General features: G+C 42.1%; 1 protein-coding gene across 1 annotated transcript; it reads left to right on the top strand.

Moving 5' to 3' along the window:
- The first annotated feature begins 1,558 nt into the window (after positions 1-1,558).
- On the top strand, positions 1,559-10,907 carry ccnl1a (cyclin L1a). The gene is made up of 10 exons (XM_080771981.1): positions 1,559-1,884; positions 2,127-2,201; positions 2,881-2,990; positions 5,090-5,210; positions 5,474-5,538; positions 8,074-8,173; positions 8,295-8,399; positions 8,714-8,967; positions 9,173-9,271; positions 9,378-10,907. The coding sequence occupies exons 1-10, from the start codon at positions 1,645-1,647 to the stop codon at positions 9,829-9,831; spliced, it is 1,623 nt and encodes a 540-aa protein (XP_080628107.1). The 5' UTR covers positions 1,559-1,644; the 3' UTR covers positions 9,832-10,907.
- The last annotated feature ends 500 nt before the right edge of the window (positions 10,908-11,407 follow it).

Here is an 11,407-nt window from a genome sequence, read left to right as displayed (position 1 = left end):
CATGCTTGCGTAACTGTGGTAGTTATAGGGCGTCTCACACACATTGAGATACATACAGACACAACCACAATACATACAGGCTATATCACAATGCATGACCTATACAGACAAGACACACGTGACATATGCACAGTAAACAGAGAAGAACAAACAATACAAAAAATAATTAAATCATCGTTAAATCATACAGCCAGCTGGGCAGTCGTCAGGGTGAAGGGACCATCTCCAAGGTTACTAATGAGTTCTCACTTCTCACAACCCGGTGTTTAACCCCTCGAAATGTAATAGCTCAGCTATTACATTAGCTCTCATTGGTTAGTGGCAGTGAAACCCCCAGTATTACCATACAGTGGGCATTTACCGACACCTGGTGCCAGACCAGAGTTACTGCAAGGTTTCAGATAGAAATTCTGTAAATCCAGGAAAACGATCAGACTTGTCTGAAGTAAGTGGTGAAACAGCGACCCCTGTTGGTACCCTAAATATGTATAGGGATGGACAGGGATGGACGAACATTGCTGGTTCTATAGGCATAGAGTGGTTGGCAGCTGGTTGCACCACTCAAAAATTATCACTGTAGGAAGTTAAGGAACCCACTAGTTCCATTGAGATGTGTACACAAATATTAACATAATCTTAATGGTGAAGTCTGAGGTCTGTCCTGTTTAATTGGTCTGCTTTCTTTTTTTAAAGCCCATGCCCTGTAAACCTGACCACTCTAGCAGGAATTCATACAATAGTATGTACTAACTAGATAGTAAGACTACTTTATAATACTATTACTAAATACTTTAGCATAGATAAATGCCCTGCTAGCACTTCCTCTTGAACTTTCTCACAAAGAAATAGTGGAGTGACTCACTGCAATGATTTTATGGGCGGATGGATATGGACAGCATGGTACAAAACATTCTGGACTTTCCCGTAAATTACATCACTGTGTCTGGTGGGGGAAAGGTGAAGTTGTTTCACTTCCTTCCAAGCGAAACCGTTAGCCGCCGGAAATAGCATTATATATACCGTCCGGTATATATATATATATATATATATATATATATATATATATATATAGGCCTGGTTTTATTGTTTCGTCTCTGCTTAATTTTAACTATGCTACACTTTAATCTCTTGCCTAGTTCATGGGAGAAAGTATGTGCTAAAGTTAAAAAGGAGAGAAAATAGATGCTATGAGGCTCGGAAACCTATATAAGGGGATGAAGGACCTATGCATATGCAGTCCCGAACTTTAGTGACCTTTTCGACCCCCCAACCTTCCCATATATGGAGATCCCCATAGATGGAGATACCTAACATACCTAGCTCTTACATCATAGTCCCAGATTTGGGCATAACTGACATAGTCCGCTCCATATATGGATATGCCTGACACTATATATATATATATATAATCTTTCAATAGGTATTAATATTAAATACAAATAAAAAGGAAACATTTTGGAACTATTTGACCAAGCGCGGAAGGGCACTAAGTGGTTGGGTTGCGTGCAGTGAGTAGTGACGCGCCATATGCAGTGTCGTCATTTCCTTCATCGTCGTCGCTGCTGCTAGGGGAAAGGCCACTGTCTCAGTGTCTCTTCTCTTGTCTGGAGCCGTGTGATAAGAATAACGTTTTTCGGGTGAAGAATGGCTGCGGGTCCATTTTCCACGAGTTCTAACGCATCCACGAAAGACGATGGCATCCTTATCGGCGACAGGGTTTACTCGGAGGTGTACCTGACCATCGACAACTCTCTCATCCCGGAGGAGCGGCTCTCCCCAACGCCGTCGATGCTCGACGGCCTCGACCTGAACACCGAGACCGACCTTCGCATCCTGGGCTGTGAGCTCATCCAGTCTGCGGGGATTCTCCTCCGGTTACCTCAGGTAAGTAAACAAAAAAGACATTAACAACCCTTCTATTTAATAGTATGCCTTTGTGCTTTGAATCACGTTTGTTTGTTGTGACTAGCATCGCCGAGGCCTAGCTAGCTCTGCTAGCATGAGCTCTTGGGCTTTAGCGAGGTGGAGTTAAAATGGCGGACGTCTATTGTATGAGTCGTGGAGGTTAGCTGTTGTTATGTAAGCTCGGTTGTTAAGTCGTCATTGTTTGTGCTTTTCTCGGCCAGGTGGCGATGGCGACGGGACAGGTGCTATTCCATCGATTTTTCTACTCGAAGTCGTTCGTCAAGCACAGTTTTGAGGTAAGAAATATACGTTTTCGCTTGGTGCCTTGTTGTTAGCCCAGCCTGAGACATATAGCATACGTTCCGCTTACGTTCAGAGCAGCCATATTGTCATTCACATAAACACCGCAGTGAGCTTGGTGTTACTAGGAAGTGGCCCTGTGTTCGTTTTGTTTAAGTCATTATTAAATAGCTCCATATTCTCTCTCTCTCTATATCTAGTGAGTCCAGGTAGTTTTTTTTCTACAGAAATTAGAAATTAGAAATTGGAGGGGTAGACAAAAAATGAAGCAGCACAATTAAAACGTTGAGCTGTTTGAACCTCTTTGTGAGGTTCTCTGATTAGGTAAAAGTGGCATCCCTGCCTTAAAAAAATCGTATTTACGAAAGGGACAGATGAGATTTAAACAGTTTAAGTCCCCTCCCCTGTTTACACTGCAGAGACCATTTCAGAATTAGTAATTCCGAACATGTACAAATGCAAATTATAAGCTACCTCATCACTGAACAGATATAACTATAACAATAGAGGCTATCAACCTTTGGTTTGTGGACCAATCTGCACAAATAAGTGAATTTATTTTGCTATATTAGTTAGGTACCCGCCCGTTGATTTGATGACATTTTTACAAATGGATAGATCAACAAACTGTATGTATGTTTTCCAGCTGTTATTACTGTGATCTTGTCTCCTTAGATTGTTGCTATGGCTTGTGTGAATCTGGCCTCCAAGATTGAAGAAGCACCGCGACGAATACGAGACGTCATCAATGTTTTCCACCATCTACGACAGATAAGGGGCAAAAAGTAAGTTTCAACACCATGTCATGTTTTATGTATGCCACTGTTGATGTATGTCAAATACTGTTGCACTTGTGTTTTAATTTTTGCAATGTTGGATGTTGTGTGAAAGTGCCCTTCTGTTTATCCATGACTCTAAACCATTTTAAAACTTTTCAGTTTCCTCTTCACTGGTAGTTTCAGATGTGTATTATCTTCACATAACAACTTAGAACTATACTTTTACAATATTACCAATTTTCAAACCTATTTACAAAAAAAAAAAACTTAAGTTGCATGGAATTTAAACCAATGGAAGACAAGGCAGTAGGCACACATGTTTAACTTGTGTGTCTTAGTCTAAAGACAAGAAAAGAAGAAACTTCATTCCTCTACCAAAAAGACCCCAGCATTAACTTGGCTTCTTTTTTCCCTTGCAACCAACTAACAGCGACCAGCTACATTTACCAAAGCCTGGGTGATGTGGAATGGTACGTAAAGATGAAGCAGTCGGCATGACAACCATGAGCGAGCCGGGGTGTCGTGTCTCCCCCAGCCCCGCCCTGCCCCCCTTCCCGTGGGAGACGCCCGTGGTCTGAGTCACCGCGGGGCACTGGGATCGGGGATGACAGGTTGGCCGAAGGTCCTTGGCCCGCCGGGGCACCTTGAGGACTCCTGTGGCTTGGTCTAAAGCTTTGGGTATCTGTCCGTCTTGGGTAAAGTAGTTCTCTTCTCCCTGACTGCTCCACATGTGCATTTGTCTTTGCTTACAAGAGCAAAACCTCATTCACCAACTGTCATCCATAGCTTTCACAGAAATATCACTACCTGTTGTTCTGTGCACACAATGTTCTGTGCATAGTGTGCACACACAATGTTCTGTGCATAGTATGACAAAGTCTCAGTGTTGGTTACACCTTTTCTATTCTGTTCATAGGTAATGGATAGTGCATGTGTGTTAGGTCAAATTTGAAGACATCTATTTGTTATGACACAGGTTTATAAGTAACATCACTGTGAATTTGTATCCAATGCTATGAACAGGAAAGAACTGCTTCAATAAGGCATTAAGCCAAAAAGGGCTGGGGTGGTATGGAATTTTACTTATTGTGGTAATGAATCACTGTTGACCACTGTTTTAAATGGGGGGGTTTTAAATGCATTAAAAATAATAATAGTGGTTATGAACTCGACACTGCAGTTTGCGTCACGCAACTGCGGTTATTGTACCCAACCATATATAGGGCATTCACAAAAGCAAAAGCCGGCGCATTCTTGGTTTTACTCAATGTCAACAAGATCGTATTTCACACATGTATTCAGGCCTGTTTATTAATTCCACTAGAACGCGTAGAAACGGTACTGAAATGCGTAAGAATTTTGTTTTTAATGTGGACCTGAATAAATATGTGAAATCTTGACATTTTGCACAAACTTGGGATGTTATACTTATAGCCCACTTTTTGTATTTTACAATTCGAAAAGGCAAAAAGTGATGGATAAATTGGATAATCACAATACATTTTTTAAAATAGATTGTACTTGTTGAGGATTAGATTGCAGTAAATGTTGAGTTTAACTTTAAAATGGGAAGAGATAAAGATTAGCAAATCTGAGAGTTTTATATACCTCAACACAGCATGTTGCTATTAATTATTTTTAATACATTTTTTTTTTACTTTTTACACAAAGAGTACTTTGGGGTTTTCGTTTTGAGTAAGTGTCTGTAATCAGACCGGATTACAGACCGTTAACTTGCTCTTCTCATAAGCTTTGATTTTAAAGGGTTTTCAGATAGCTGAAGTTAAAAGAGGTTAAATGTTCTGTTTTGGGATTTGTTTTGCCATTGATACTGGTGGTGATCGTAGTTGATATTTCTGTTAAAGCTGTGGCATGTGGTGATTTGATGCAGAGAGCTGACTACAGAACCCAAATGCTTCCAGCAAAACCACAGGAGTCTACAAACCCCCACAATCTATACGTATACAGTTGGAGCTGTTGCTTTTAAGTTGGTTGAAAGGGGTGGAAAAGCAGTCAAAGAAAGCAGAAGGGCACTTTCATTGCTTGTTTTTCGTTTGAAAATGGGGGAACCATTTGTTTTATTTTGATCCTTTTTTATAAACTAGGAGTTCAAGTTCATTGATACTTGATCAGAACTACATAAATACCAAAAACCAAGTGATCAAGGCAGAACGGCGAATCCTGAAGGAGCTGGGCTTCTGTGTACATGTCAAGCATCCGCACAAGGTGAGTACCACATGGTATACACTCTTAATTGCTCATGCACACCTACCCCGGCTCCACCCCTTCCATTTAGCTAGTTTTTACAATAATTGTTGTACCCTACAGTATCAGAAGTTCTGGCTTCTATGCATAACTCATTCACTCACAGGAAGCAGCTTTCATATTTTAGTGCCCCCCCCCCCTCAAAAAGTCTCGAGTGCTGATTGATGCACAAACCACTAGTTTCTACTGTGGGTGGTCTGATTACATGTAACCGTTTGTTTCAGATCATCGTTATGTACCTTCAAGTCCTGGATTGTGAGAAGAACCAGACGCTAGTTCAGACCGCCTGGTAAGTTTCCTCCTTGTCTTCCAAAAAAATCTTCCCCACAGCAGCAACTTGTCATGTCAACCGAGACCTGCTTCCAGACCTGGGCGAAAAGAGACAGTTGAAACAAGTTTAAAATATTTGAATGACTTGGGGAGCGATTGATTTGTATGCCGTGTCTTATATGAGAGAAACATCCCCTGCCAGATAAGTACTGATCAAGCGCCCCTCACAAATTCAGTTACGTATTTGAAAGGCTACTATTTGGCCCAGGTCTGCCTGCGACATTACTCCACGCCTTACTCTCTGATGGACAAGTTTGTTTCTGAATGACGACCTGTTTTGCGTCACTTGGTCTGTGTCCTTACATGGCTTTGATTTGAAAAGTCTTTTTGTTTTGTGGTGCCCATGGAACTTGGTTTAACTTTGTCCTTTCTCTCTACTCTTTGATTAAAGGGTAGTCCATGCTGGTAAGTCACATAAAGAACCTCTGAACTCTGCCTCCTCCAACCACATGACCTCAGGAAGCTCCCCCCCCTTGGCTGGCTGCCCTTCTCCAGACAGTCAATCCCAGTGCCGAGATTCACTGAAGGGGGCGGGCCTTTCCCAACTGGCAACATCGTCTTGTTTTCTCAATGGGGGTGTCCAGAAAGGCTTTGTATTTTTTTGGTTTTGCTACCAAAGGTTTCAATTGTTATACATATTTTTCCAACTAGTTGTAGATATATTTGCATTCTTTTTTTTTTTCTCCTTGGTTTACTTTCCTTTAGCATTGAAGTAAACTTAGCTGGAAAATTATATATATTTTTGTGACCAGTTACCTGCCTTTTTAAATACAGTAGTGTACTGTGTCCTGTCCCCAACTGACATGGTGTCCAGACCTGTGTGTTTTTGCAGGCTGATCCAGCTCTCAGGCTTTGCCTCCCAAGGAGCCGTCTCGCCCATGCAGCAGTCTGTATCACAATCCAATGATGTGTTAACTACTAGCGACTGTTAAATGTTGGAACTAAAAGGTCTAGGGCACGTCACACATTGCAGCCCAATTAGAACTGAATACGAATCTGTGTGCGTTATTGTTTGGAGTGAAACATACTTAATATGTCAACTGAAATCTATCAGTCTGTAGGTGCATAAGGCCTGTGTAGGCAAAAGTCGTCATCCAAACGTACTGTTAAGAAAAAGGGCTTGTCAATATGACATTGGTCTGGGTCAGAACAGTGCATTGGAGGTTACATGTATGCTGTCATACAACTATTATCTCTTATGTGTGCTTTGTTGTTGTCTTTATGGCCTCTATGACTTTTAGAGACATAGAAGCTCACTCCATTCTCATGTGTTACTTATTTACACCCCAGTTAATTTTGTCTATTACTAGCTTTGACTAATCTCACTTACCCAATCATCTTAATGACCCTGCAGAGACTCAAAGTGTAGTTTGGAATAGTAAAAACGGCTTTCACGTTTTTAATAGTCTCCCCCTTAACTTCAGCAAGAGAGCCATGACTGTGTACTGGTGGTGGAGAAACTAGCATGAGCTAGAATAGTAGGGAAATGTATGTAAATATTTGCTTGTGGCCGGTCATGATCAGCAGACAAATCAGACGAGGTCACAGATCATGTAGTAAGTGGATGAAATGCTACACGTTAGATGGGTGTTTGTATTGTCTCACATGCATTGTGCCAATGCCACCCCAAGCCTGGAACATCAGTCCAACCTGTTGTGCATGCCACCATATGTGCTATGCCTTCTTGTGTCCCAGCTTTACAGAGATGCAAATCTAGGCCTAATGATAGGACTAGAGGAAACTGTGCATTGTTGTCGAACCGTGTATGTCCATGCATCTGCATGTGCCCCCACTCATCCCCCATTGCAAGGCATGAATCATTCTGTCATTGTATTAGGACTTGATTAGTTTGCTTTCAGTCGATGGTAAGGCTAGACTTTTGTGTCTGGAGTTCTTTAATGGACAATGAATTGTGGACCAGCCTTCCCTTATTTATCTGTGACATACGGCAACGCCATGGATAATCCTGAGAGGAGAAGGACAAAGTTAAATCATGTCTTCCTGATAAGATGTTTGCTGCATATCTTGTTTTGGCCAATCACCTGGCTTATAATATGAAATGCCATGAAAGGGTTCTTGGTTCTAGTTCAGCCTCTTATGTTGGGGAAATTGCAATTTCCTAAACATGCAGTGGGATTGTTCAGGAAACTATTCACTCCTGGAACAAGAACCAAGTTCTCTAATGCCAATAACAATTATCAATGTTCCAACAATTGTATTTAACAACCACTTTCTCAATATCTCACTTGTCAAGTATAGTCATAGAAAATCAAAGTAGCATTATTTGATATCAATGGGGATTGTAAAAAAGAAATCTTAATGCCTTTTTGATAATTTTGCAATTTCAAGTTGGGACTGTGGTTGATGACCTGCTAGTTACAAAACCTTACTGGTGGGGGAATATCGATGTTGAAACATTTATACATGGGGGCTGTTATTAAGATTGCTTAGAGAAGATGCTATGTGTTTTTCGTATGTTTTTTTGTCTTGATAGGAACTACATGAATGACTCCCTAAGGACAAATGTGTTTGTGAGGTTTCAAGCTGAGACCATTGCCTGTGCCTGCATATACCTCGCTGCCAGAGCTCTTCAGGTGAGAAGGCTTTTGATCAGTTATGTCATACAAAGTTCATCTGTTTCCAGTTCTTACATTATTTCATCTTAACTGATCATGTGTAGCCTCTCTAAAAAGTGTTGTGCTTTGTTTGCTCCAGATGCCTCTGCCATCTAGACCTCACTGGTACCTGCTGTTTGGAGCCAACGAGGAGGAGATGAAGGAGATCTGCATCACTACTCTCAAACTATATAGCAGAAAGAAGGTAATGATCTCTACACTACACCAACAGCAGAGTTCATGGAAGACAAACATGCATTTACATGTACAGAACTCTCAAAAGGAGATGAGCGCCATGAGAAAATTAAGACCTATAATTGACTTGTTAAAATGTGATTAGGAAAATTCATACCCCAAGAAGTGGAAAACACTACTGCAGCTTTCTGCCTTGGGAGTTCTCGTGGGCCGGGGCCAATGCGCTGCATGATGACAGACACGTGTCTAATATATATATAAATGACATGCCCAAACGCCAGTTTTGACGTAGCTAAGGTCTGAAAAGGTGTCTCATCCTTTCAGCCCAACTATGACCATCTGGAGAAGGAGGTGGAGAGACGGAAGATGTTCTTGGCGGAGGCTAAGCTCAAGGCCAAGGGTTTGAACCCAGATGGAACACCAGCCCTCTGCAACGTGGGTGGCTTCTCACCCGCCTCCAAGCCCTGCTCCCCCAACGTGGTCAAGATGGAGGACAAGTCTCCCAACCTCCAGACCCTCAAACCAGTTAAGAAAGAGCCAGATAACAGGACCCAGGTCACCAAGAGCCCACACAACGGGTGAGACATGAATATGTATGCCCGGGGGGGCTGGGGGTCTACTTCAGCTTGAATGCAATCCCTAAAATATTTTGGTTTAGGATTTATTTTAACACATTTAATATTGAGTGCATACGTACTACAAGGTACGACATATGCATCTTTGACTGGTCAAAGATTCATAAATACCTCTGTTGAAGCAATCCCTTTTTGTCTCGTCTTCCAGGTTAAGAAAGGAGGCTAAGATTGGGAGGAACAGCAGGAGCGGGAGTGGTTCTCGTTCTAGAACACTGTCTCGCTCCAGATCACGCTCCCCTCGCAGACAGTAAGTTTTGTTTCCTTGAATGTGTACCAAAAGTGGTCAGCTTCATTCATATGTTGAAGAATGCTGGATCGTTAATGTCTCTTCTCTCTGCGTCTCATATCTACAGCTACAACAACAGACGCAGTCGCTCGGGGACCTACAGCTCCCGATCCCGTTCTCGCTCCCACAGCCGCAGCCCGTCACCACGACGACATCAGCCCTCGCCTCTGCTGCCCCACCTCAAGACCAAGGTTGGTCACCACAGCAACAGTGACTCCAAGTCCGCCAGTCGCCACAGCAACAGCGGTGGGGGCGGATCGAGTCACAAGAGGAAGCGCTCGCGCTCCAGGTCACGTTCTCCCATCAAAGAAAGGGACAGAGAGAGGGAAAGGGAGAGAGACCGGGACCGCAGCGCCTCTGACCTCTCCAAGAAGCACAAGCATGAGAGAGGAGGTCACCACCGGGGGGACAGGAGAGACCGGGAGAGGTCACGCTCCTATGACCGGGACAGAGACCGCAGCCACAAGAGCAAACACCACAGCAGTAGTAGCCACTCGGGGCACAGCCGCCATCGACGCTGAGTCCCCCCCACAAACACACGCTGGCAGATTGACTTTGGGTCTGGTATGTCACAGTAAACAGCTGGTGCTGTGTTTCTACAAACGCAGCTTTACTCTACTCCACTCAACTTCATCTGGCATTGATCGTTGTACTATGAGGGAGATTTCCGATTGATTTATTCACATGAAAAGATATCCTGCTTATATGCCATGGCTCCATTTAGAAAATAGGATTGCAACCAGCCCCACGCAAAAGCGTTGCTAAATTATCAGCCCTATAGAAGGAGGTGCTATTCTTGTCTACAGTGCAACTTTAAACCTGATTTAGTTTTTTTCCTGCATCTAATCATGGCTGACAGAAATTGCCCAAATCATTGATAACTGGCCTGATTTACACTTGATTGTGCGCTGGTGTCATGCACCAACAATCTTAGAGCTATAAGCTCAAAACATTGAGGTCACATATTGCTATTTTTGTTTCATGATACGGCTGCACAACCAAATATAAAGCCAGGCAGAACCGTTGAAGGGAACTGTTATACTGTGACACCAGATCCGGATTGGTCATTCAACGTCATTTTACCTAATTTAATTTCTTTTTGGATTTATTTATCCTTTGACTCTCCCTATATTTCCAGCCCTCCTATTTTAATTTAACAATTTAAAGTTCTGGACTTGGAGAAATGGCATATTTACAGTGTAAAGATCGCTTAAACTCTGCTGATGTATTGTGAACGCTTTGATTTATAAAAGCAATTTGCTCAGTAGAAGTGGTTTGAATGAATAGGAAAATGTACAACATTAAAAGGATCGTACAGGAATGAACACTGTTTTTGCACATTAATGGACTGGCAAGCGAGTTGTTTCATTTGATTACTAATTTCTCGCACAAATGTGCGTTCGCTGATGCAGTGTTCTGTACAGTTGCAAAAATAAACTGAGGGTCTATATAGATAATAGAGCATATTTTTTTTTACAGCAATGGGATGCAGACTTTATTTCAAAATATTCTAGGATCGTGGTGAATTTGTTACACTGGTTTTTAGTCTGCACGTGTTCATGTCTGATTTATATTCGGTAATAAAAGAGAAACTGAATGCTCTTGTCTTTTGTTTCTATGAGCCAACTGATAAGCCTGCTGTAGCTGAAACGGGAAGTGCGAGAGGATGGATTGTGCAATACTTTTACACAATACACAATACTTTTTGGCCAGAAAGGGATTTCTTTTCACCGGAGGAAAAATATTCTCTATTAGGCAGTTCTCTGGGCAATATCAGTAGAGGGCGCAGCCAAAAAGTACAGTTTATACGTGTGGTGGGGAACTCAGAGTGCGTCCACTAAGGAAAGTAGGCTTTCTAATGACACAACTCGCCTTTGTTTTGGTGTAGCAAAAACTTTCTTTTTATTTACGCCAAAGAGTAGAGGCTGGTCTATTATTTCATTTTTGTCAAATCATCAAAAATGATGAAAAACGGCGCGCTATAGTGTGCCGTACCATATAGGCTATAGCCCATGGTCCAAAATGATGAGTAACGAGGATAACTTTTTTTTTTCAAAATTTCAAAAATTGCGGAAATTTCGCAATTTTTCAAAGAAA

The sequence above is a fragment of the Protomyctophum bolini genome (genome assembly GCF_963924005.1).
Source record: "Protomyctophum bolini genome assembly, chromosome: 9".
Taxonomy (NCBI): Eukaryota; Metazoa; Chordata; class Actinopteri; order Myctophiformes; family Myctophidae; genus Protomyctophum; species Protomyctophum bolini.
This window is presented reverse-complemented; position numbering and strand designations above follow the sequence as displayed.

Bases quoted from the DNA above. Each gene is read 5' to 3' on its own strand.
- ccnl1a (XM_080771981.1), top strand. From the start codon at position 1,645: ATGGCTGCGGGTCCATTTTCCACGAGTTCTAACGCATCCACGAAAGAC. The intron at 5,211-5,473 runs GTGAGTACCACA...CGTTTGTTTCAG, and splicing joins ATGTCAAGCATCCGCACAAG to ATCATCGTTATGTACCTTCA. The intron at 8,400-8,713 runs GTAATGATCTCT...TCATCCTTTCAG, and splicing joins AACTATATAGCAGAAAGAAG to CCCAACTATGACCATCTGGA.